The 24,517-nt window shown below is 37.6% G+C and overlaps 1 protein-coding gene across 1 annotated transcript; it reads left to right on the plus strand.

Annotated features, from left to right (window-relative positions):
- Window positions 1-2,175: 2,175 nt before the first annotated feature.
- LOC137006855 (zinc finger protein 583-like) lies at window positions 2,176-24,181 on the plus strand. The gene is made up of 2 exons (XM_067367981.1): window positions 2,176-2,347; window positions 22,189-24,181. The coding sequence occupies exons 1-2, from the start codon at window positions 2,230-2,232 to the stop codon at window positions 23,259-23,261; spliced, it is 1,191 nt and encodes a 396-aa protein (XP_067224082.1). The 5' UTR covers window positions 2,176-2,229; the 3' UTR covers window positions 23,262-24,181.
- Window positions 24,182-24,517: the final 336 nt, after the last annotated feature.

A 24,517-nucleotide genomic window follows, 5' to 3' on the forward strand; every position in this document is an offset into this window, starting at 1 on the left:
TATTCTATCAAAAGAGTAATGTAATTATGGCTATTTTGCAAGTTCTTTACCAACCTACACTTCACCCAAAAGGCCTGTAGGTGGCACAAAGACTTAATTTAACCAACTATGATAACTTCGTTAGATGGTAAATCAATACAAAACATGGTTTTGGTGAGCGCTATGTAATATGTATTCACATTAGATTCTAAAGCAACACAATTCGTTTGCAATAAGACAAACCAGATTCAAATTGCCCGGCAAATTCGTGAAGCAAAGAAAAATCATTTCTAGCTGATCAACATTATGAAAACTGGTAAAACCTTTAGGAACTTCAAAAGATAAAACAGCGAAATTCCTAATATTAATTACAATATTTCCAAATTATGTTCATTTTCATAGAGCGGGCCAATATCGTGACGATTATTTAAAAAATCAATCGAGAGAAGCAAATATTGTTATTGTGATTAAAATACGATTTAATTGTGCAGCCCTAATTTAATCTAATTTGACTTGACATTTATTCAACAGTGCTTTTGATCTGCCTGTATTGACACTATTCTTTAAAAGGAAAAATTATATACCAATTATCAATGTAAAGCTGCTTTGACACAATCTGCATTGTAAAAGCGCTATATAAATGAAGGTGACTTGACTTGACTATAGCTCTTTTCACAATACATATCGTTTCAAAGCAGCTTTACAGAGAACGCATGTCAAAATTACAGTTTAAGAAGAATGCAGTTAGCAAATAATGTAATAATTTGGGCAATTAATTTTTGACACTGTTAGTATTTAAGTTAGAAGCAATGAGCTCCTGGAATTTTTTTTATTACATATCAACAATAAATTAGGATATATAAATTAGGGAAAGTGCATATTGCATCTTCTGAAGTCCTCGCAGGAGTCGACGCCGTCTCTTCACAGGTGTTGTTCATCTGAGGTCTTCTTAAGAGGCTGGATCTAAACTGAAGCTGATGTCCTCTCTAGTCGCCTCGGGACGGGTGTCCCGAGGCAAAACAGAAAAGCAAATAGAGAATAATTAGAGAATAATGCTGTTCATAAGATTAAGTAAAGATACGTGCAATTGATCTGACATGAGATGTATTATGTGAATGCTTGGCTAAAGAGATGTGTCTTTAATCTAGATTTAAACTGGGTGAGCGAGTCTGAGCCCCGAATATTATCAGGAAGGCTATTCAAGAGTTTAGGAGCCAAATGAGAAAACGCTCTCCCTCCTTTAGTGGATTTAACTATCCTAGGTACAACACTGAAACTTAAGGAGTTGGTTTCACTGGACATTTTTAAAGTGATGTTAAATGATTTGGAGACAGAAACATCGGTTTGTAGATGTTTTGATTAGTTTGTATGTATTTAAATATGTATGTATGGATGTTATCTGTTAAACCCACGTGAGATGTGTTGCCGTCACTCTGGGCCAGGATGCTTTTGTAAAAGAGATTTTGCTTTTTTTCCTGGTAAAATAAAGGTTATATTAATAATAATAACATTGTAAGTGTATTATTTAGTGGAGGACTGTCAACATGACCTCAATGACATTATGCACAGATGTTGGCATTGCAAACGCGTCTGCCGTCAACAAGAACAAGCCGTGATGCTTTCTCCTCATCTCAATTGTTGCCCTGCTGAATCTCAGTGGAGGAACTGCGTCTTCTTCAGAAAAACACACTCGTAAGACTGCCACTGGACTGTTCAGCATAAATGTAAATAGGAATGTACATTTTTCCTATAAATACAATCATATTTAATGTATGAACACACTTAATTATGTTGAAATTTCGTTTTACACTTTTAATAAATTGTTTTCTATAATCACAATTTAATAATTAAATGAGTAACATTTACAATAAAATTATTAAACTCTTAACCTACTAAAAATATTAAATGTTTTTTTACTTGCATTATGTCATATAGGTAACCAAGTTGATATGTTGACAAAACATTTAAATATTAACTTAAAATCACAGGTGGACTTCAAGAATAAACAATTTAAATCAAGGGGGTTCTGTTTACAAAAAAAACCAAAACAGCTGAATCCTTTTTTACCCTTGAAAAATGACAAAATACAATAAAATTACAATAAATAATGTAGATAAGCGTTGTGTGTTTCCAAATTCCAATCAGGACTTTTATTTTGGAGTCACGACATGACGTCATAAGACTGCGCCGCGCTGCTGCATCTTGTGATTCTGCTGAAGAAAGTAAAAATCGAAAATTCTCTTCTTAAATATGGAGTTTATTAAAGAGGAAAGTGAAGATATAAAGATAATTATTAAAGAGGAGACTGGAGACATGGAGATTGAAGAAACATTCAGAGTGAAACATGAAGATATTGAGGAACAAACAGGTTGGTTTTATTCTCACAGCTGAACTCATTTGATCATTATTAAAATGTCCAGCTCTACAGAAATAGAGAATATACAGAAGTATAATCTTACAGAATACAAAACAAAACAATTATTTTTTGCAACATTAAACCCAGCTCAAAAGTGCTGTACTAACATTTAACATACCTGAACATAAATAGCAGTAATTGAACAAAAAATCAAGCAATAAATAAGTCCTAATTGAAATATTTTGTACATAATCCCTATGTCTATAACCATTTAAACAAATTAGATTTTTGAATGGGATTTCAATATGGATTGATTCAATATGGATTTCATATGGATGTAGTTCAAAACAGATTTGTAAAAATCGCATTTCATGTGATTTATTTATTAACCCCTTAGCTGTCACCGTCCCGTATACGGGACACCTACGTAGGGCTGTGACCTGATGGGATTTTTCTTATCGCGGTGAAGACGCAACATATCACCGCGGTTTGGCGGTTAATCGCAACCCCCCCTCCCCCGACCTCCGTGGAAATATAATGACTTAAGAACGCATGCAGCTTGTAAATGAACATGGAAATAAAGCAGTCGGTCTTCTTTATTATTTAAACGGCAAATTATATTAACAATAATAAAATAATTTTTTTAAATGAATATATAAATAAACTAATTAAAAAGGGCAGAAAAAAAAGGCACTGACTTGCTGATGTGCACGAACACCAGCAATGTATTGGACCGGGAAATAATGTTGCTATATTATACACTGTAGCACGAACTGGGGGGGGTATTCATAATTCTGGAGGGGGCCGTAAACAACTAAGGACAGAAAACCAGATGAGCCCAGAATATGAAGGCAACACATTTAATTAAGTGTTTTCCTCCCATAAAAAAGACAGTGCCATTAAAAGACCAAACTTAGTAAACACTATATTAAAGCATAATATACAGAAAAATTGGTTTGTGCCGAATTTGATCTTTTAATATCACTGAGGCTATGCTACATTTTAAACGTTAAACGTTTTCTTTATAACAGTTTTCTAAATGAGAAAAACACTCGTGAATTTAAACACGTTGCCTTCAAATTCTGGGCTCAACTGCTTTTCTCTAGGCTATAGGCTACTTTATTAGTAGCCTATAATGTTTAGTGAGTTTGGTCTGTTAATATCACTGTCTTTCTTAATATATTAAGCCACTTTAAGCGTTTTCTAACAGTTTTCTATGGGAGGGAAAGGCTTAACGTGTTATTAAATGCGTTGAGATCATTCAGGACTCATCTGATTTTTTTTGTAGGCCTACATAGTATTTATTAGTATGATGTTTAGTGAGTTTGGTCTGTTAATATCACTGCTACAAGCCACGTTAAGCTTTTTTCACATTAAGCATTTTAGAATGTCCCTTGGCGACGCGTAATGCAGCCACACAAACAAACTTAATATTGGCCTATCATGAATTATTGATATATTTCGATTGTCAAATATGTGGAAGTGAATGTGTTTTGTTGTTTATAATGATCATGTTGAAAAAAACAGAGGATCAGTCACGTAAATTCATCATTTTTTTCTGAAATACATAAACGTAAGTGAACTGAAAGAAAAGAGTCAACTTTATTGTTTCATACGCAATGTAGGCTATCTCATATGAATAAAAAAATAACAAATTATAATCGAAAGGATTATTTCAGCTTCCATATCAGTGTTTTGTGTTTGCACTATAAATGTCTTTATTTATATAGGCCTATAGCCTAGTACTTAATTTAAATGTCTTTTAAATGTCTGAAACCTCAAATAAACATTACGTGGTTGAAAACACTGAATAGTTGTAAAATATGAAAAGCACAGAGCGCGTCCATCTCTGACTCAGTGCCAGCAGCGCGAAAGCAGGTTTGAATTTAGCAGTGACGAACTGAATGTTTAATCACACTGGTGTGATCGCACAAGTTAAAGGATACAATTGGGAGTGAATGGGGGGGAATTGAAACTGAGGGGGCACAAATCAGATCTGAGGGGGCAATGCTCCCTTTTGCCCCCTCGTGGCGCCGGGCCTGCACTGTAGTATTATAATACATGTATATGATGTATATATTTATATAAAGTATATTATTATGTAAATTATAATATAATATAATAGTATTGTATTATAATAATATTGTATTATATTTATTATTTCCGAGTTGTCTAGAACGCAGCATTAAACGTGGGTGTAGTACTCTACTACAATTACAAGCCATTCTATTAAATGACATTTCAGCACTTGACAAACGGATAGCGACTCCTAAGTAGCACTTAAAGCACAGCTACGTGCGACTTTGTTTAGTGCATTTTTGGGAAACGCACGTGAAACAATAACGAACGATCGCAAAATGCCTCGTAGAAAACGCTCTTAAGCACTAAGATCAATCGTTATTGGGAAACCCGGCCCTGAGATGTAGGCTATATATAAAAGCTGTTTTAAAGCATTTGCTGTATGGATTAAAAAATAGGCTAGTAAATATATTCATATATCAGACAAAATTGCGTTGCAGCAAATCCTTTAAATTTTAAGGTAGGCCTATTCAGAACAGAGCAACATAAAAATCAGAATATATAAGCAGCTATACGATTATAGGACAAAGTTTGACATATATGCCATTATAATTTGTGTTTTATTTTTTTAATTGTATCGAATTATAAAATAAAATGCAAATTTTAATCGGGCCTGTTTTAGGCCTTTTTTTATTTTTATATATTAGACATCCATCAATTATGGTTATGAAAAAAAAAATGACTGGCCATCTCCTCATTGAATGTGCCTTTAGAGAGAAATGCACGGATTACATAATGAAAGAGTTTCTATTTTCGATTTGAATTATTTCGTTTTAAAGTAGTAATTTAAAGCTTTCTATATATATTCGTCATGCCTGTGTGAAGCGCCCCTGTTCAAGCCAGAGACGGCAGAAAAACACAACGTTTTGTTGATATTGTGAGTGTACAGGAACAAAAGTAGACCTTTACAGTTTGGAATGACGTATTACTCTTACCTTTATGAGCAAAAATGAATGCCTATTTTAAGATGTTTCCACTGTTAAAAAAAAATGCAAGAGATCTCGCTAACGCCTCCATGTCCTGCAGAGCCTGCTTCAGCTTCACTCCGTACAAACGATTGGATATGCATCTAAGAGCGCACATTTATTTAGGTTAAACATTTAAACTGACATTGTGATATGCTTGAACTGTTTTATATGTATAGATTATATTTTAGACAAGTCCTTATGATTTGAGAAGGCTAAATTTATTAAAACATGGGTTATGATCAACTCATTGTCTGCCGCTGGCCGCTTGGCCATTATCCTACTTAAAAAAAAAAAAAACGTAACATTTAACTAGCAAATTTTTTTTTAATTATTTTAAATGTAAATTAATTTTATAAAGAAAAGAAACGAAATATAACAATTTTTACATTACATACAAAACTGAACTATTTTAATAGCTGAAACAGTAGTATATAAGCTGTTTTGGGAGAAGGGGAAAAAAAAGACTGGATAGGGCCTATATTTCACTAATCTACTTCATCCAACGCTGTTCTCTGTTATTTTCATCTGTGAGCATGCTCTTGATATATGCATTTCACAATTTTGTTGAATTTAAAACGTTTGACAAATTCGTTCTGCTCTTGCTGTTCGTTCGGCAGACAACCCGCACCACCTTGCAAAAAAATTGTTTATACTTCATATAACACACCATATGCATTCCTGTAACTTTCACTAGCAAATAATAATAATAAAAAAAAAAAAGAGTGCGGTGATGACCTAAACACCGCAGTCGACATCTTATTACTGCGGTTATGCGGTTATCGTCACAGCCCTACACCTACGTTTACTTAACTTTATTACAATTAAAATCTAATCTAATCATAACAAATTATATATCATTGGAAAGGTCTAAGACTCCTAAATAGAAATTTGACCACTGTTTTTTGTTACAAATTATGTAGGAACAGTAATAGATTAATTTATGACAGGAGTGCCCCTCAAAAATATACATCGTAATAGTAGTTCTGACCTTTTTCACAAAAATTATATTTTGTTGCCTTTGTCCCTATAAAATATTTAAGTAATAATCATAAATTATAAATCATTTGAAAGCTTAAAAACTCAAAATTAATACATATCGTTGGAAAGGTCTGAGTCTCAAGTTTCCATATTTGGTAATTATTTTGTTATTAAAGTAATATTGAAAGAGAAATGTATACATTTGTGACAGAAAAAATGCATCAACATAATTCAATGGAGTTTGGGTGTCACCCGGTGGCTTTTTTTGGTATAACGCCTAAACAAAATTGCATAGGAACCTCAATTTTTTTAATATCAACTTCAAATTTGGAACACAACTTATTGGGACATATGGCTTCAATTTTATAGCAATTTTGGATTAAAAACTATTTTGTAAAATATGTATTTTATATAAAATATTATAAAATAGTACAGTACATTTTCTTTACAGTAAATTTAAACTTGCGTAACTTTTTATACTGTCATGCTTCGAAATTATTTCACAGCCGGAAATAACCTGCTGATTGTCTTCTTTAAAAAGAGACCAACCTTATGTCAAGTGTTCATGAATTATAACAATTTAAGTTCGGAAAACTTTCTTCAATTTATTATTTTTCTCTTTATCCAACATATCTGGTCTTTAACTATAAAATTCCCCTACAGTATGAATAGCTGAACATGATACAATATGTCAAATAAAAAACACAGAATCTGCTTTTAATAATAAAAAAACAAATATCTTATTCTACTTTCATGTGGTCTTTTTATTAACTCTTTAATGTGGCTGAGTTTCATTTACAAAATGGCAACATTTTGAACAATAAGCTGAGAAAATCAAGCTTTTTTTTAAAGGCCATGTCTGGATCGGATTCATAGATCACGCTCCAAATCTCGCATGTTATACTTTTGATACCTTATATATTTTCTTACACCTCTTCATGGGTTCAACATTTCATTCAGTAATGTTAAAAAGCTTCATAAAAGATTATGTTGATTAATGTTGATGATTGCTTTAGTGTGCATGTACTTGATCAAAGCTTTTATCATTTGTTTCTGCTTGTCCTTCGTCTGATCTTGATTCTGAGGTTTTGTAGTGAAATAACCAGTGTTGGGTAAGTTACTCAAAAAAAGTAATCCACTACAAATTACAAATTACTACATTAAAATTGAATTTTGATTACATTACTGATTACTGCATGTAAAAAGTAATCAGATTACTAATTATTTTACATTTAAGTTACTTTGAAATCTACAAAAATACACCACCAACTGAAACTTTCTTTCTGTAATTTAATATTGACTGAAAAATATTACAGAAGTATGAAAACAGCAACTTAACTTAAAAATATTCATTAATCATCTATAGGTAGCTTATTCATTCAAATGCAATCATAACAGTCGCCTGAGGGCGCTCAATGACCACGTCATCTGTGAGCGTGAGATTCTAACAAAATAAAAATAACTAATAAATATATGAAATATTGTACACTTGTTAATGTTTATTTTTCTTTGCAGTTTTTTTTTATAGTATTTAATGATTATGAATACATATTAAGCATGACAAACCATACAATCGATTAAACTACAAAGCTGGCAGGTATGGTATGTATGATTACAAAAGTCATTAAGATTGTTATTAATATTTTATGAAGTGACATGTAGGATAAAAGTAGTTTTATCACGTGCTGAGCCGTTTCTGTGATAACTCAAGCTCTCCGATGCACAGTTAGCCTATAGGCTACGTCAGTGTCCGTATTTACTCACTTAATTTCGTTCACTCTTTGCAGATAAAGTGCACTCAAATGACATACACTATATAGGGATTAGTGAATCGGAGAACGAGTGAGCGGTTTCAGACACAGCTTAAACATTCCTTGCTGTGTGTAGCTTATGTTTGTATGTAACTGCATTAAAGTGTAGGGAAAACACCCTAGGAAGTAAAATTAGCTCAAATGAAATATTTAGGGAATTATAAAGAGTTGTTTAGATTACGACCGAGCAACTGATTCGTCCAGCGTTCATTTGCTCGAGCCGTAATAAGCTCTTGTAACGGATATAAATATCCAACAATCGTGAAAACACTGATTAGAGCAGGTAACTTGATCACAGTTTAAGACATTAAATCATAAAGCACATAATACAAGACACTTTCCTTTTAAAATCTACAAGAGATTTTATTTATTCTAACACAAACTAATCTAACACAAAGGCACGCACATACACACACACACACACACACACACATTCATACGCGTTGCAGTAAGAAGGAAATGAGAGAGAAAGAGTTTTAAGAGAGAGAGAGAGAGAGAGAGAGTGTGAGAGAGAGAGAGATCGATCTGATTAACCGAATTCCTATCAATGCATTTCAAGGACCAGAACGAACCATGAATCATTCATTTATGCACCAGTTCAGTTTTGGTCTGGAGGTACTTGCTTGCGTTGACTTAAAGGTGAATTTCCCTCGTCGTGCAGAGAGGGGTTTCCCAAGTCGATGATTGGTCCAGATCAGGTCCGTGTGGAACAATGAAGGAAGTCTCTTTGTCGCTGGAGTTGAAGCGGCAAAAGTCGTTGGTTGAACTTTGCGGCGAAACGTAGGACACGAGACTTTCAGCGGTAAAGGAAAATTAAGTAAAGAAAAGAAAAGTGAGTGAAGGTTGGATGGCTTGAATGAGCGGCTGGTCTGTTCTTCTTGTTACTCCATTGTTCTTGGTACTCTGGTCATGGTTTCTCTTACCAGAACTAACCAACTCCAGTTCGTTTACTAACCAACTTCTCTCCCCTCACTATCTTGCAATATGATCATTTAAACTTAGTTGTTTGTCACACCTCTGAGGAGTCTTGGCCAATCAGACATTGTCCTGTTTCAAGAGGGCCTTCCTCTGCCCCCAATAAAACATAAGTGTCACATCCCGGTCTGTCTCTGCTTTAGCAGATTGCCATTTTAACATAATTGCTTTTAAATGGGATACAATACATTTTAAACAGATTTCATTCAAGTCAGAATAGAGGAAAGGGGGAAAGAATCAAATTAAGTCCAAATAAGGCATACTTCCAGTCATTCAGTCAAGAGTTAACACATTTACATGAATTGTGAGTGTTTCTAAAGCCTAACTGTTTACAGGCAGTACTTGTGGACACATAATGCAAAATGTATGTAGTTAAAAGATGTTTGATAAGTCCGTTAAAATTGTTGGAACAATTTTGAAGCAGATTTATTTGTTCAACAGTCTCTTTGGCTTTCCTGTGAAGTAAGGAAACAAAAGGGTCTGGATTGTCTCTCTGTCTTCTTGGGTGACCCTTTGGTATGTCGCTTCTGCTATCAGCAAGCATGTGTCGTAAAAGTAATCAGCCTGGCTTTATCTGCAGACGGTCCGGAGCCGGAACCTCAATTCTGAATTAGAATTATGTTTTGAAAGAATCATCTAAATGATTCATTTGTCTGGTTCGTCCACAGTTCTTACAAAAGACAGGAAAAAATAGCTGAAAACATTTATAATAACATTTGAAAACAGTATTGTTCAGAAGCCCGATCCTGAACAAATCACCTAAACAACAAATCTAGCTTGTTTAGATGAGGTTGGACTGCTCTCGTCTTGGGAGCGTGTATCCTCCTCCACGAGTTCTCTGGTGATTCATAATGATGCATCCGCACCAAACGTGATTTCTTTAGAAATGCACTTTACCTAATATTTTTTTTCTTGTAACGCAAGTAACATCAGTAACTGTAATCAAATTACATAAATTTAAAATGTAATGCGTTACATTACTGCGTTATCAGGAAAAGTAACGCGTTATACCCAACTCTGGAAATAACCTCATGTAAGTGAATCAGAATAAAAGTTATAGAAGTTTATGAAAATGCAAAAATACAATATATTATAAAAAAAAATTTAATTTTAGATTAATTTCGATTGATTTAGATTTAATCTAAAACTGCAAGGAAATTAAAGCCAAAAATCGTGAAAAGTTGTGTTTCAAATTTCAGGTTGATCTCAAAAAAGAGCTTTCAGTACGATTTTGTTTGGACGCAGTACCACACTTCTTCACTAGATGACACCCAAGCTCCATTACTGAGCACCACCATTTCAATATATGGTTTGAGTGATCTGAAGCATATATTTCCATAATTTCATAAAATATATGAAGTAGACATCCTATATAGAAGTAGTTTGGGAAGTTTGGCAGAATTTTATATGAATTCAGCCTTTTAATAAACATAAAAACAACATGTATGTGGGTTATAGATTGCTGCCACAATCATAAATGTATTTATTTTTTTTTTTCTATTAAAAACATTTTCAGACCTTTTTTTTCTCCAAAAATTGAATGGATGTTTTGAACTCCTGGCATGAAAACAAACATGTCTCAACCAGTCTTTAATGATTTTTCATGTTCATTGCCATTTCAAAATAAAGGTCTAAAGATGCCTTATGAATATGAAAATGTGCTTGTTGCTTGCTAATTTATAAATTACTGCTCCTCTAATCATCTATAATTTTATTTTGAAAATCATTTTAGCTCCATGTCGCATTGATTTCATGTCGCATTTTCATTGGCTGGTCAGTAGACGTTGGTCGTAGCAGCAAACACAATGAGAGATGATCATGCTGAATTTATGATGCTATCAGAAAATTACTGTAGGCTATCTTTGGTAACAAGACCAGGAAAAAGGCCATCTTTGAATCTCTCTCACTGAACGACATAAGACCACCGATTCAGAGTAGGGCTGTCAAAAGAAAATGGCTGAAAAGCTAAATTCGAAATTCTTTCTGAAATATTTTAAAAATTCGAATTATATTCAAATTCTAAAGGCAATACTTAATGTTAGAGGAAAAGAGTACTTTATTGTCTACTATGGCCACAAGAGAGCGCTAGCGAGCACAATAAGCAAATACACATCAAATCAAGCATCGCATATTTTATTGAAATGAAATGACATTCACTTCTTTTTCAAACAACTGTTTTAAATAAAAGATGTCATTAATGTGCATGAAAGGTAACAAAAAGTGCATAAAAACTGTAAGTACATCACTAACCTGAGTAAACACGCTTCAACAGACAGCGTAATGTTTGTAGTGTAATGTTAGCGTAATGTTTGTCTACTAACGTTACATGAACACAAATTAGCGACCTGCCATTCAGAAACAATCCGTGCACTACAAATCAAAACACTTTGTTGTTTCCAACTGATGAAAACACGCGCTCAGCTCTGGGGTGTGTTTCCCGAAAACATTGTTAGTCAACTATGGCCGTAAGTCCTGCTGAACTCTCTTTATAACGACGGAACTTGCGACCATAATTCGCTTTGGGAAACGCACCTCTGACCGATGTGGCAGGTATGGTCAATGTCTTTGCCAGCTGCGTAATATGTGGAAACAAACATACCGCACAGTTTTTGCCACCAACTGAGAGGGTTTTCGTCAGCTGGTAGCGTAGCTTCTCTTTCATACATATCCATCTGCTCCAATGGACTGATGCCTTCTTCAGCTCTGCTTAGGGTCTGACTAAATACGCCGTCGAACTAGTTAGCCATAGCAGACAGCGCAGTCTTTTTTTCTTGCATCAACATCAGCACCAAGTAGGTTATGTAAATCGCCATTAAACAAAAGAAGAAGAATGAAGTAGAATGGTGTGCTTTTTCTTAGCATTTGTTTCCATGGTGAATTATCGATTCGTCTCTCTGTTGAGAATGTCCAGTGCAGAGCTATTCCATTACAAATTCAGTTGGGCCAGATTTTCAAACCAAGAAGGTTAGCTGTGCCAGTCATTTCAGTGGCGAAGCAGCTCGTAACGACAAACTTTAAAACCAACACAAACAAATTTATTGAAAAACATAAGATTTATTCATTGTTTCTCATTTAACATTGATCAGTTTGCACAGCTCTTGTTGTAAGATGCAATCAGGGCTTGACATGAACTTTTTTGCTCACCTGCCACTGTGGCTAGTGGTTTTCCAAATTACTAGCCACTCAGCATTTTCACTGGCCACCATTTTGATGTTGGTAAATTACATTTTATATGATTAAAGTTTACTTTGTTATACTTAAATTACTTTATTTTGAGTCATTTTACTTGATTTAGAAGATTTAAAACCCTTTCAAACTTTTAAATGCAGATTTACCACCCAAATCAAGACTACATTGTATATCAGCTGGTATGTACATGGGGTGCAGGAGACATTTTTAAAGTGTGGGGGACCAAGCTGCGATCCGGGAGGGGGGTGTGTGGGTGTTGTACTTGTATTATTACAATAATAATATATTAAAATTAATATGGTAGTTTTATTTCCTTACATCTGCTATATTACAATATGTCATCAATCTCGAGAGTATGTATATTAGTTAATAAATAAGTAGACGGATCCACTATTGACTATAGACTGTTTCTTGTATTGCTCATTCAATTTTACTAGTTTTTATTGTTTGAATGGAGGCTGGTGAAGTTTAATAGAGTATTTATTTATTTATTTATTTTTCATTTTGTGCAGCACTTTGGAAACTGTTGTTTGTTAAATGTGCTATATAAATAAAGTGGATTGGATTGGATTGATGGACTAGTGGCAGCATTTTCATTTAGCGTGCAAGAGGTTCTGGGTTCTAATCCAAACATGTATGATTTTTTTTTTCTCATTAAAACAAAAGATGTTCATCACTGATTGTATATCAAGAGCAGGGACACGTTTATGCGTATTTTGTTTTGTGATTTCAAAGTAACGAATAGAGAGAATTGAAGCGCTCGTCCGTGTGAAGTCTGCGCAGTGAGCACGAGCACGGAGATCTCTGATAACAGCGGCAATGAGCACTTAACATGATTTCAAAAAGAACACATCCCAGCGCCAGATCGACTGTTTTAACACAAATTGATTATCAACTAGGTGTTTCTTTTGTATTAGATATCACTTTCACTTTCGTTATCAAAGTGCACGCCACTGATAAGCATTGTAAATGCAGTATTACAGTATACACCAATTAAATGCGCAGGTTTCCTCTTGTGTGTCCTCCACTCTGCATTGCTGGTCGAGTCAACAATCACTTTCATTTCGCTTTCAGATATCTCTATAGATGCCATCAGGGTTCTAAATTAACTTTTTTGATCACCAGCTGGTGATTTTTAATCATGTGGCTGGTAACTTTCTAAAGTTACCAGTCAATCAGAATTTCCACTAGCCAATTTTTTTTTCTGGTGAAAATAAGAGAAATTATGAGTGCCACTGAATGCATTTGATCATTTTTATTAACATTTTGGCATGAAAAACACATATAAAGTACAATGCATAGAACAAAATATGCACAGAAAGTGCAAACATTTCATCTATCTATCATTTGAATCACATATCTTCAGAGCTCCTCTTCTTCTTCAGAGGTGCCATCAGAATCTGAGCCCTCTGTTCCTTTTGATCTATGTTTGCGCACAGCCACGTACACACTGTAAGTTTCAGGAGTGACAACCGCATTTAAATGTGGGAGTGAATCCACTAAATTATCATTAGGCCTACATGTGTGTAGAAAACACGACTCACTCTTGAAAATGCAATGATTGACAGCTTGGAACCCATAGCGACGTTCTGGCGTCTCTCGTGTTTGGTATCCGTTATCGTGACCAAAGTAATATTAAAGTGACAAAACACTTGTTATTTTCACAAATTTAACACACTTACGTTACATTTGACGGAGGCGTCGTGTTTGTTTATGCTTCTGTAAGCCTGTTTCACACAGAGCACGTCTGTGTTGCCATGATCACTCATTATAAGCGTATTTGGGCTTTTGTTTAAGCTCGTCTCATAAAGCAAACGCATTAATTGAGTTATTAAAGGGGACCTATTATGCAAAATTAACTTTTGCATGGTGTTTGGACATAAATGTGGGTTGGCAGTGTGTGTACACAACCACCCTATAGTGATAAAAATCCACCCACTCCGTTTTTTTTAATCCAGGCAGAGATTCAAACACAGTGAGGCAGTCCAATCCTGGCAACAAAAAAGAAGGGAAATCCAAAAGGCAAAAACAGGTCAAACAGGCAATGGTCGTGATCAGAAGAGGTGTGACCAAGGCCTTTGAGGGATAGGCAGGGGTTGCAACAGACCGGATGGTAACTCTTTGGGTGTCTTGGATTGAGCGCAGACAGAGCAAGACTTTACATAGTTGGCCACGTCCTTAACCATGGATGGCCACCAAAATGAATTCTGGGTTAGATGAAGGGTTCGTGAGATACCAGGATGGCCTGAGTATAGCGAGGTATGGACCCATTGCAATACTTGGATTAGAAGACTTGCAGGAATGTAGTGCTTGTTGGGTGGACAGCCAGGTGGTGTGGGGTCATTTTGTTGTTCACGTTGGATCTCTTCCATTAAGTCCCATGTAACTGCGGCTATGATGATGAATGATGGTAGGATAGTTTCTAGTTTGAAGTCGGCTTGTAGGTGATCGTGTCTTCTGGAGAGTGCATCAGTTTTGCCATTTTTACTGCCTGGACGATAGGTGATTGTGAATTGGAACCTCGTAAAGAATAATGACCATCTGGCTTGGCGTGGATTAAGTATCTTGGCGCTCTTGATGTACTCGAGGTTCTTGTGATCTGTGATGATTTGAAAGGGATGGATGGAACCCTCTAGCCTATGTCTCCACTCTTCTATAGCTGCTTTAATGGCAAGAAGTTCCTTGTTTCCAACATCGTAGTTGTGTTCTGCATCTGTGAGCTTGCGTGAGAAGTAGGCACATGGAAACAGCATGCCTGGTTGTCCGTGTCGCTGAGAAAGAACTGCTCCTATCCCACAATCTGAAGCATCTACTTCAACAATGAACGGTAGGTTTGGGTCTGGATGTTTTAGTATAGGAGTCATTGTAAAACTGTTTTTTAGATTAGTGAAAGCTTGAGTGGCTTGATCAGTCCATTTGAGTCGTGATGGTTTACCTTTGAGCAGGGACGTCATGGGTGCGGATGAACCTCAGGTAGAACTTGGCAAAGCCCAGGAAACGTTGAATTTCTTTGACTGTGTTGGGTTGTGGCCATTCAGTGATTCTTGTGATTTTAGAGTTATCCATCTCCACACCTTGATAGCTGACGTTGTACCCCTGGAATGATGTTCGCTGCACATGAAATTCACACTTTTCAGCCTTGACATAGAGTTGATGTTTTAGTAGCCTGTTAAGTACGGTCCTGACGTGACTCTTATGCTCCTCTTTGATCTTGGAATATATCAGGATGTCATCAATGTAGGTGACCACGTACTTGTTCATGATGTCCCGGAAGATCTCGTTAATGAAGGATTGCAAGACAGCAGGTGCATTGGACAGGCCATACAGCATAACCCGGTATTCATAGTGCCTCCTAGTGGTCAGGAAGGCAGTTTTCCACTCATCACCCTCCTTGATCCTAATGAGGTTATATGCACTTCTGAGGTCGAGCTTGGTGTAAATCTTGGCCTCACGTAACTGTTCAAGTGTGGAACTAATGGTAGTGGATAGCGGAATTTAACTGTAACTTGATTCAAACCTCTGTAGTCGATGCAAGGCCGAAGTCCTCCATCTTTCTTCTCCACAAAGAAAAAACCTGCAGCTGCTGGAGAAGTAGATGGGCGGATGAAACCAGAACTGAGGGCCTCTTCGATGTACTCCTCCATAGCTTGACTCTCAGGACGTGACAGGGGATAAATCTTATTCTTAGGTGGCATAGCGTTGGGTAGGAGGTCAATCGCACAATCCCAAGGATGATGAGGTGGTAGTAGTGTTGCCTTGGTTTTACTGAAAACCTCATGGAGGTCCTGGTAGCATGACGGGATGGTTACGGGTTTACACTCAGGGCTTTCGATGCTCATGGATAGATATGGTTTCAGGATTTTGTGAGTTAAACAGTGGGAGAAACAAAATGGTGACCATTGCGTGATCTCACCATGGAGCCAGGAAATGACTGGGTCGTGAACAGTTAACCAGGGATATCCAAGGATGATTTCATGACGTGGAGAGTTGATGACGTAGAATGTGATCGTTTCTTGATGGAACAGTCCGACTTTGAGTTGCATGGGCAGAGTTTGCTGAGTGATACCTTTACCGATGGGCTTATTGTTGACAGCGTTGACCTTAAGTGGAGGGTTGCAGGCTTGAGTAGGAATCTTGAATGCCGTGATGAGGTCTTGGTGGATCAAGTTGAGGGCTGAACCAGAGTCTATCAGCGCTGTAAATTCAAAGGATTCACTATCAGTAGAAATCTGTACCAATGTCATGAGTGATTTTGTGGTAGGAAGCAAGAGGTTATCAACACTCACCCGGTTGTGTTCAATGGTGCTCCTCCGGGCTTTGAGTGGACATGATGAGTTGCGGTGGCCTGCTTCCCTGCAGTAAAAGCACAGATTATTGACGAGCCGTCGTGATCTCTCTTCACTGGATAGCTTGGTGACTTTTAGTTGCATAGGTTCAGGATTAGCCTGGTCATTAGACTGGATAGGGCTGGAAACTGGCTGGGTGGGCAGGTTTCCCTGAAACAATGACTTGAAATGGGCCTGATTACTCCGCATGAGATTGTCAATCTTGATCGCCAATGTTACATAGTCAGAAAAAGAGAGATCCTCACCCTTACATGCCAGTTCAGTCTGTAGTTGGAGGTTTAGACTGCGTTGAAACATGGCTTTGAGAGAAAGGTCATTCCTGCCACTTTGTGCAGCGAGTGTTTTGAATTCAATTTGCGTACTCTGCGGCTGTTCTGCGGCCCTGGGTTAACTGAATGAGACGAGTCGAAACATCCTTGCCACCTGCTGGATACTCAAATACTTCCTTGAGTTGTTTCACAAAATATGTATAGGATGTACGAAACAAAGGATCATAGTCCCAGACAGCCGCGGCCCACTCAATCGCTTTACCAGTCAATAAAGACATGAGAAATGCATTTCTTTTCATCAGAATCAAAGTCACATCCCTGATGCATGAAATAGATGTCGACTTGCCGGAGAAAGCCTTTACATTGATCCGCAGAACCGTTAAATTTCTCCGGTAAAGCAAAGCTTACCTTCCTGGGCATAGGCGATTGTAAATGTTCAGTGAGGTAGTCATTAGCTGCTTGGACTTTAGCCAACTGGTCTCTGAACTCCTTGAGCACATCGCTTTGGTAAGCGAATGCGGCCTGTAGACTGGAAACATCTGCTGGATTAATCGGTGGCAAAGTATTCTGTAAGGACACTGAGGCGGCGTTAGAATCCATATTCAGTGTTTATTAAAAAGCACAGCAAACAAAACCAAATCGGCAGGCAGAGACAATAAACGTAAGACAGGCAGAGGTTCAAACACAGTGAGGCAGTTCAATCCAGGCAACAAAACAGAAGGGAAATCCAAACGGCAAAAACAGGTCAAACAGGCAATGGTCGTGAACAGAATGGCAAACAGACAATGGTAGAAACGCTCGGTAAGGCAGTTAAACTGGCAATACTTCGCAAGGTATCAATGGCAATGGCCATGCTTAAATGTCCACCAAACAGGAAGTGACAGGTGAAGCAGAGGGAGTGGCACACAGTCAGTACTCAGACGAGGGCTCCCTCTGCTGGTGTGGCGTTACATTACCAAAATCAAAACAGTCTATAAATGTTCATGAAAACTTCAGTCAAGCCAGCTCGCGCGTCAACCTGAAATCAGCCTCCTTACTTAAAGTGTCAAATTTCTCAGTTTCTGAATGGACAGTTTGGCTTGATTGACAAACGCTAACGTCCAGGCATGATTTAAATACCATCGACCTGTCCTAAAATGTTAGCAAGCTTTGATCGAGTGTTTGGAGATTGCGTGTTTCTCCGTTCGAGAGCGCATTTCCTGTTCTTCACATCCGCAACAAAACAGTTGATTATTTACGAACGAAAGCTCACAGAAACGTGAAAATGGTCTCATTTGAAAGAAAATATCCTAAGCTAAAAGGTGATATATTGTGACTGATTTAAGCAGCCCTTATCAAAAGTGCGGGGGTCGATTTCTGTCTTTTCCAAACTGCAGGGGTCCTGACTCCCCTGTACCCCGTGTCAACGGTGCGCCTGTATGTACAGTTGGGCAAGAGGTGGACAATATGATTATGGGCTAATATGAGACATTTTATAAGTTATTTGTGTTAGACTATATAAAAGAACAAAAAAGCAAATTACAAAAACAATAGTAAATTAAAAATAATCTTTATTCAGATACAGTAGCTTTATTAAACATATAGCCTACATTTATATAACATCTTTTGTTGTTTGATTAACATTAATGACATACAGGCCTATTTAATATTGCTGCTGAATGCATGGACGTAACTGATGCATATCCAGTTATTGCCCACCTGTTTATGTCCTCTTAAGCCATTACCGACTGTATTCACGTGAGATACTCCGTACGATGGATATTTAGACATCTGTGTACACATGTATTTGCCTGTTCATTCGCAAGGAGAACTGATTGTGTGCGAGAGAGAGACCGCTTCTGTTGAGTGTCATTCAGCGCAATTCCGCCTATCCCTCCTTCACTGTATTTCATTGGCAATTTTACGTTTCACTGTTGAGAAAGTCATATTTATAGTAATCTAGGCTTCACTGTTGAGAAAGTCATATTGATAGTAATCTAAGCTACTACCGGCACGATCTGCATTGTTTGTGTGTTGCTAGACTACGCTGGGCCACTCGGTGGTTGCTTCGGGGACGCGCGTGGCACGAGGGCCACCAATTGAATAGCCCTGGTCTAGTGTGTTAACCGGGAATATACTCGGGGTTGGCTGAACTTACTAAGCAAAGTTTGGGTTAATCAACTGAGAGTTCAGGGTATATGTGACAGTAAATTCCGGAATACACCCCATATCTGCCAAAAAAAAAAAAAAAATCAGTTAATGAGTTTGTTTATATAGGGTTAAAGTCCAGATATCAAACTGTAGTGTCTGCATCAAATGAAATTTACAAAAGCGATTTTACATAGAAAACCCACTAAATGAAATTTGTCTGTTTTAATGTTTCAAATTACTTTTTTTTTCTTTTTTAATTAATTAATTATTTTTGTGCCATATTAAGCCTTTTTGAATTTCACCCATAAACTAAAAGCATTAAGCATGTATACCTGTCTATCGTAAAGCATCTTATGCTAATTCAGAACTTCATTCTGTTTCTCCATTAAAATATTCAGGGGTGCACATAACTTTTTGGGTCAGTTACTCAAGTGAGGACCAGGAGATGGTGTTTGGTACTCACCCCATATGTATTGTGGTCTTAAGTGCAGTCTTCCTCACTGCCTTCCTCAGTGTCACCCCCACTGTCCTCTTCTTCAGCTTCCTGCATGGTAGATGATAAAGATGCACTTCCCTGTCCTTGGTTTAGCCTACGGTTAGCTGTCTCCATCCACAGGTCAACAGCTTGCTTTGGGTCAAATGTCTCTGTGGTCTGCTTCGACAGGCGAATCTGCATCAGGGCTGAGAGACGAGCATGTGACAGACGGGATCTGTACTTGGTTTTTATTATGTTGAGATGTGAGAATCCTCTCTCACAAGCTGCACTGCTTAAAGGCAGTGTAAGGGACAGCTTAACCACCTTGTTGATGTAGGAGTAAGCAACTGGGTTACTTGTATTTACTATTTGCACCAAGTCATACACAGAAGAGGCTCCCAGGCGTTTTCCTGCCTGCTTTAAGCGCATCCATTCTGTCACAGTGGTGTCTTTGTCAAGTTGCAATATGGCCTCATATTTCTTGAGAATGCTGCAAACTGTTGCGTTTCCAAAACTGTGGAGGTCTTGCATTTCCTGAGGCCATGTTGAAGGATCAAATACTAAGAAATTATCACATGACTTGAGGGAGTCATATCTGATTTCAAACTCTTCAATTAATCCTCTCAGTAAGTTTGTCTTGTCTCTGTCAGCATCAGCATTAGAAACAGTGTGTGCCCTGTGGCCTTCACCATCAAGCAGAAGTGTGAACTGTCCAATGGCAACCATAAGTTCATCCTTACATTCTCCAATGGTCAGCTTTTCCTTCTGAAACTTAATGGATGTGGTCTTCAAAATGTTACCAATGTCAAGCATGTTTGACAGAAAGCACTGAAAACGCTCAGTGCAGATATGCTGCAAGTCACTGTTATCACTTGTAGCCAGTTGCATTTTAATGGCTGGCAATAGTCTTGATATTTTTAACAGTGTTTCATGCCTCCATGCAGACCATCTGATATTATGAAACTTACCTAGTTTCACAAAGGAGATCCCATTTTCTTCACACAGCTTCTTCAGTTCAGCAGTTTTTTTTGCTCCACCTTTTTGTAAATAAAACTGCGATTAAATGTCTCACAGTAAGGAACGTTGCGATCAGCTGATTTTGCGCAATTCTCCAGTGTGTGTGCGGTACACAAAATGTGCACAAGTGAGTCTCCAACCGCAGCAAGTCGCCGGAGTTTTGGCACAACGCCGTTGTACATACCGACGTTGACCGCAGCCCCGTCTGTGCACACAGCGACCAACTTTGTTGTCCAGTCATCCAAGCCTGTGTCCTGGAAAAGTCTCACAAGTCTGTCTGTTATGGCCTGCGCAGTTCGGTCAGCACCCAATTCAATCAGTCCAATAAAGTCTGAGGTAAACTCTCCATTGCTGGACACAGACACAATGTAAACAATTTCCTGCTCAGTTTTTGTGATGTCCTCAGATCCATCAAAAAGCAGCCCCCAAAATTCAGCAGACTGCAACTTGGCTCGTAAATCCTCGCTGATGGCGTGGGCGATGCTTTGCATGATCCGTGTGCCCCCTTCACGTGAATGATAAGCACCTCCGACATTTACTCCTAGCCGCTTCAGTAACTGAATATCCTCAGAATAAGAAGACATGGGACGTGCGTGTTTAGCTTTATGGAAGGCGAGGAGAAAAATGTTAAACAGAGCTTGCCGTTGTTCTTCATTCAGCTTGTCTCGCCATCTGGCAAGTGGGCGACTGGAAATTTCTTCTTGGCTAGCATGTTTATTAGCAATGGCTTGCACCACATTCGTGTGCTCCTTGCTCTTTTCATGTTTGTCAAATAAAGGATGGTTGAAATTCTTTGAGCCTTTATAAAACGCACCTGTTTTGTCTGCTAGATGTGGATTTGAGCGGCAAATCTTGCACCACATTTCAGTGCGCTCGTCGTTAGCTTCAAGCCACGGCACATCTTTGAGCCACTTTTCCGAAAAAAATCTTTTTTTCGACTCTGGCTCCAATTGGCGTGTTTCTTTGTAGGTGGCGAAACGCCAAAGAAGCGGCTTAATGTCTGTTGCTTTTTGGACATCGCGGACAGTAGTTGACAAGTAACATGTAAGTTGTAAGTCTAGATGAAAAAATCGGTCAGTACGCAAAGGCGCGGAGTAACACAGGTGGCATTACGCATTCCTGATTTTTGTCGCGCATGCGTACCTGCGTACCAGTTATGTGCACCCCTGAAAATATTGACAGATAGCTAGAAAAGTAGTAAAGAACTGTAAGAAAGTCAGTTAAAAGCACAAAGACAAAAATAATTGTTCATATTTGAGGTCCACAAATCCCCTCAGTCTGTTGACAGCAATGAAATGAGCTTTAAGTGTCAATTTACAGCAGATCTGAAGACATCAGCATAATAAATGAGGTGAAAACAGGAACTATTGACATGAAATAAAGAGTGTTTTCAGCAGTTTCTGTTAATATTGATGATCCTCAGACTATCAACATTCAGAAGATCTAATAATTGTTTCAGGGAAATATATAATATATATAACATCAAAGTTATCAGAATATTGTATAGCAGTCGTCTACTTCAGTACATGAAGGTTCACTTTTAAGTTCTTTCACTTCATAATCCTCATTTTGAATTACTTTAATATACTGAAAATTAACTTTTTCTTTCATTTTAGAGCTGATGGAAGTGAAGGAGGAGAGTGAAAGGGAGGAACATTATGACAAACCTGGAGAAAAATCTTTGAGTCACTTAAAGACTAAAAAGACATTTCTAAAGAAAAGAAGAGACAAGAAATCTGCAACCTGCACTCAGTGTGGAAAGAGTTTCACTAACAAACAAAATCTTGATGTTCACATGAGAGTTCATACAGGAGAGAAGCCGTTCACATGTGATCATTGTGGGAAGAACTGCACACAAAAAGGAAATCTTAAGAAACACATGAGAGTCCACACTGGAGAGAAGCCGTTCACATGTGATCAGTGTGGGAAGAGTTTTACATCAAAACAAAGTCTTAAGATTCACAGTGCAGTTCACACCAGAGAGAAGCAGTTCGAATGTCATGAATGCAGCAAAACGTTTCTCTGGGCAACAAACCTGAAGAAACATCTGACAGTTCATACAAAGGAGAAGCCACATTCATGTTCTGTGTGTGGAAAGAGTTTTTCACTGCTGTCATATTTAAATAAACATGAGAAAATACACACTGGTGTGAGAGAGTACACGTGCTTTGAGTGTGAGAAGACTTTTACTACATTAAAGTATTTAAAAGTGCACCAGAGAATTCACACTGGAGAAAAACCTTACAAGTGTTCACACTGTGACAAGAGATTCAGTGATTCATCATCTCTAAAAACACATGAAAGGATCCACACTGGAGAAAAACCTTACAAGTGTTCACACTGTGACAAGAGATTTAATCAGTCATCATATCTGAAAACACATGAGAAGATCCACACTGGAGAGAAACCTTACAAGTGTTCATACTGTGACAAGAGATTCAGTGATTCATCATCTCTGAAAACACATGAAAGGATCCACACTGCAGAAAAACCTTACAAGTGTTCACAGTGTAACAAGAGATTCAGTGATTCGTCAAATCTGAAAACACACGAGAGGATCCACAGCAGAGAGAAGCCACACACGTGTGATCAGTGTGGAAAGAGTTTCTCTTTTAAAAATCAGCTGAAAATACACATGAAGATCCATGCAGTGGAAAAACCACATCACTGCAGATTGAAATCACGATAAGTAGTTCATCTTTATGTGCTGAGAAACAAAGTAGTTTCCTTACAGCCACAATAAGCAGCAGGACAGTTTGGTGGTTGCTTAGTGTCTGCTTGAAAAATCTGAATCTTCTCCTGAAACTACAACAGAATGATCAAATCATTGTTAAAACAGACTGTGTGGATTCTTCCCTTAAGGTCATTGTGACAAACTGCCATGTTTCTTTCTATTATTGTCATTTACAACATAACAATAAAACAACCTACAACTGACTATTAATTTGTTGTTGCTCATCTTCATTCATTCCATGATAAATCTCCCACCATTTCCCATCATCATTCCTTCGATCTTCTGTAGTAGTTCTTGTACCTGAATGTCTGATTTACCTTTAATATTCAAACCGTTTACATTTCAATTACAATTCAATTCAATGTGCCAAATAATAAAGACAGACAAGAATGACACTGTGTAGACTCACTGGGCCCATGTCTTGACAAGTAGCCCATTCTGACATGACACTGCAAACAGTTAATTAATGCTACAAGTAATGGACAAGGGGATGACTGTGTCAAACAAGTTGTGTTCCTTCACACACCCTGAGCCTGGAAACAGACTGAGTGTGTCTCACCTCTCCAGTAGACATTTGTGTGCCCTTGGTCACAAAAGCAGGCCTGTGGATTTTGCATGGTACCAGGTGTGACGACCTCTGCTGTTGGTCTCGGGTATTGCTGCTTGGTACCTGTTCCCACAAATTAGCAATCTATTGGATTCACCTGTGACCAGTGCTTCAGGCGCTCCTTTAAAAAGAGATCTCCAGTTGAGCCAAGGAGAGCTTTGGGAACTTTGGCTTTTGGACTTTGTTTTGTTTGATTTGTTTTCTGCATTTATGCCTCAACATTACATTACATTTCCAACCATGCACTCTGCTTTACACATTGACGTTACTGATGACACAGAAACATTGTGACATCCTTTGTTTTCTTTTTATTATTTAATGTTACCTTAATTTAGTAGTAAATAAACATCTTCTTGAGCTTAATATTTGGTTTGTGTGTGTCCCTTGTTTTTGTTGCTTACCTTGAGCCAGGGGTCGTAACACCGATTGTCAATTAAGAAGCCCTCGTTCACCATTATGGCCATGTCAGGAGTAAGGGCATTGATGATACCCGATTGCTTGAACAGCTCCCGGTCACTGATTGACCCCGCATACAGTCCAGAGACAAAAGTTACTGCACCATGAGGTGCCATTCCTATCAAAGCCTTAAAAGTGCAGTGAGATT

Source organism: Chanodichthys erythropterus, chromosome 3, assembly GCF_024489055.1.
Source record: "Chanodichthys erythropterus isolate Z2021 chromosome 3, ASM2448905v1, whole genome shotgun sequence".
Taxonomy (NCBI): Eukaryota; Metazoa; Chordata; class Actinopteri; order Cypriniformes; family Xenocyprididae; genus Chanodichthys; species Chanodichthys erythropterus.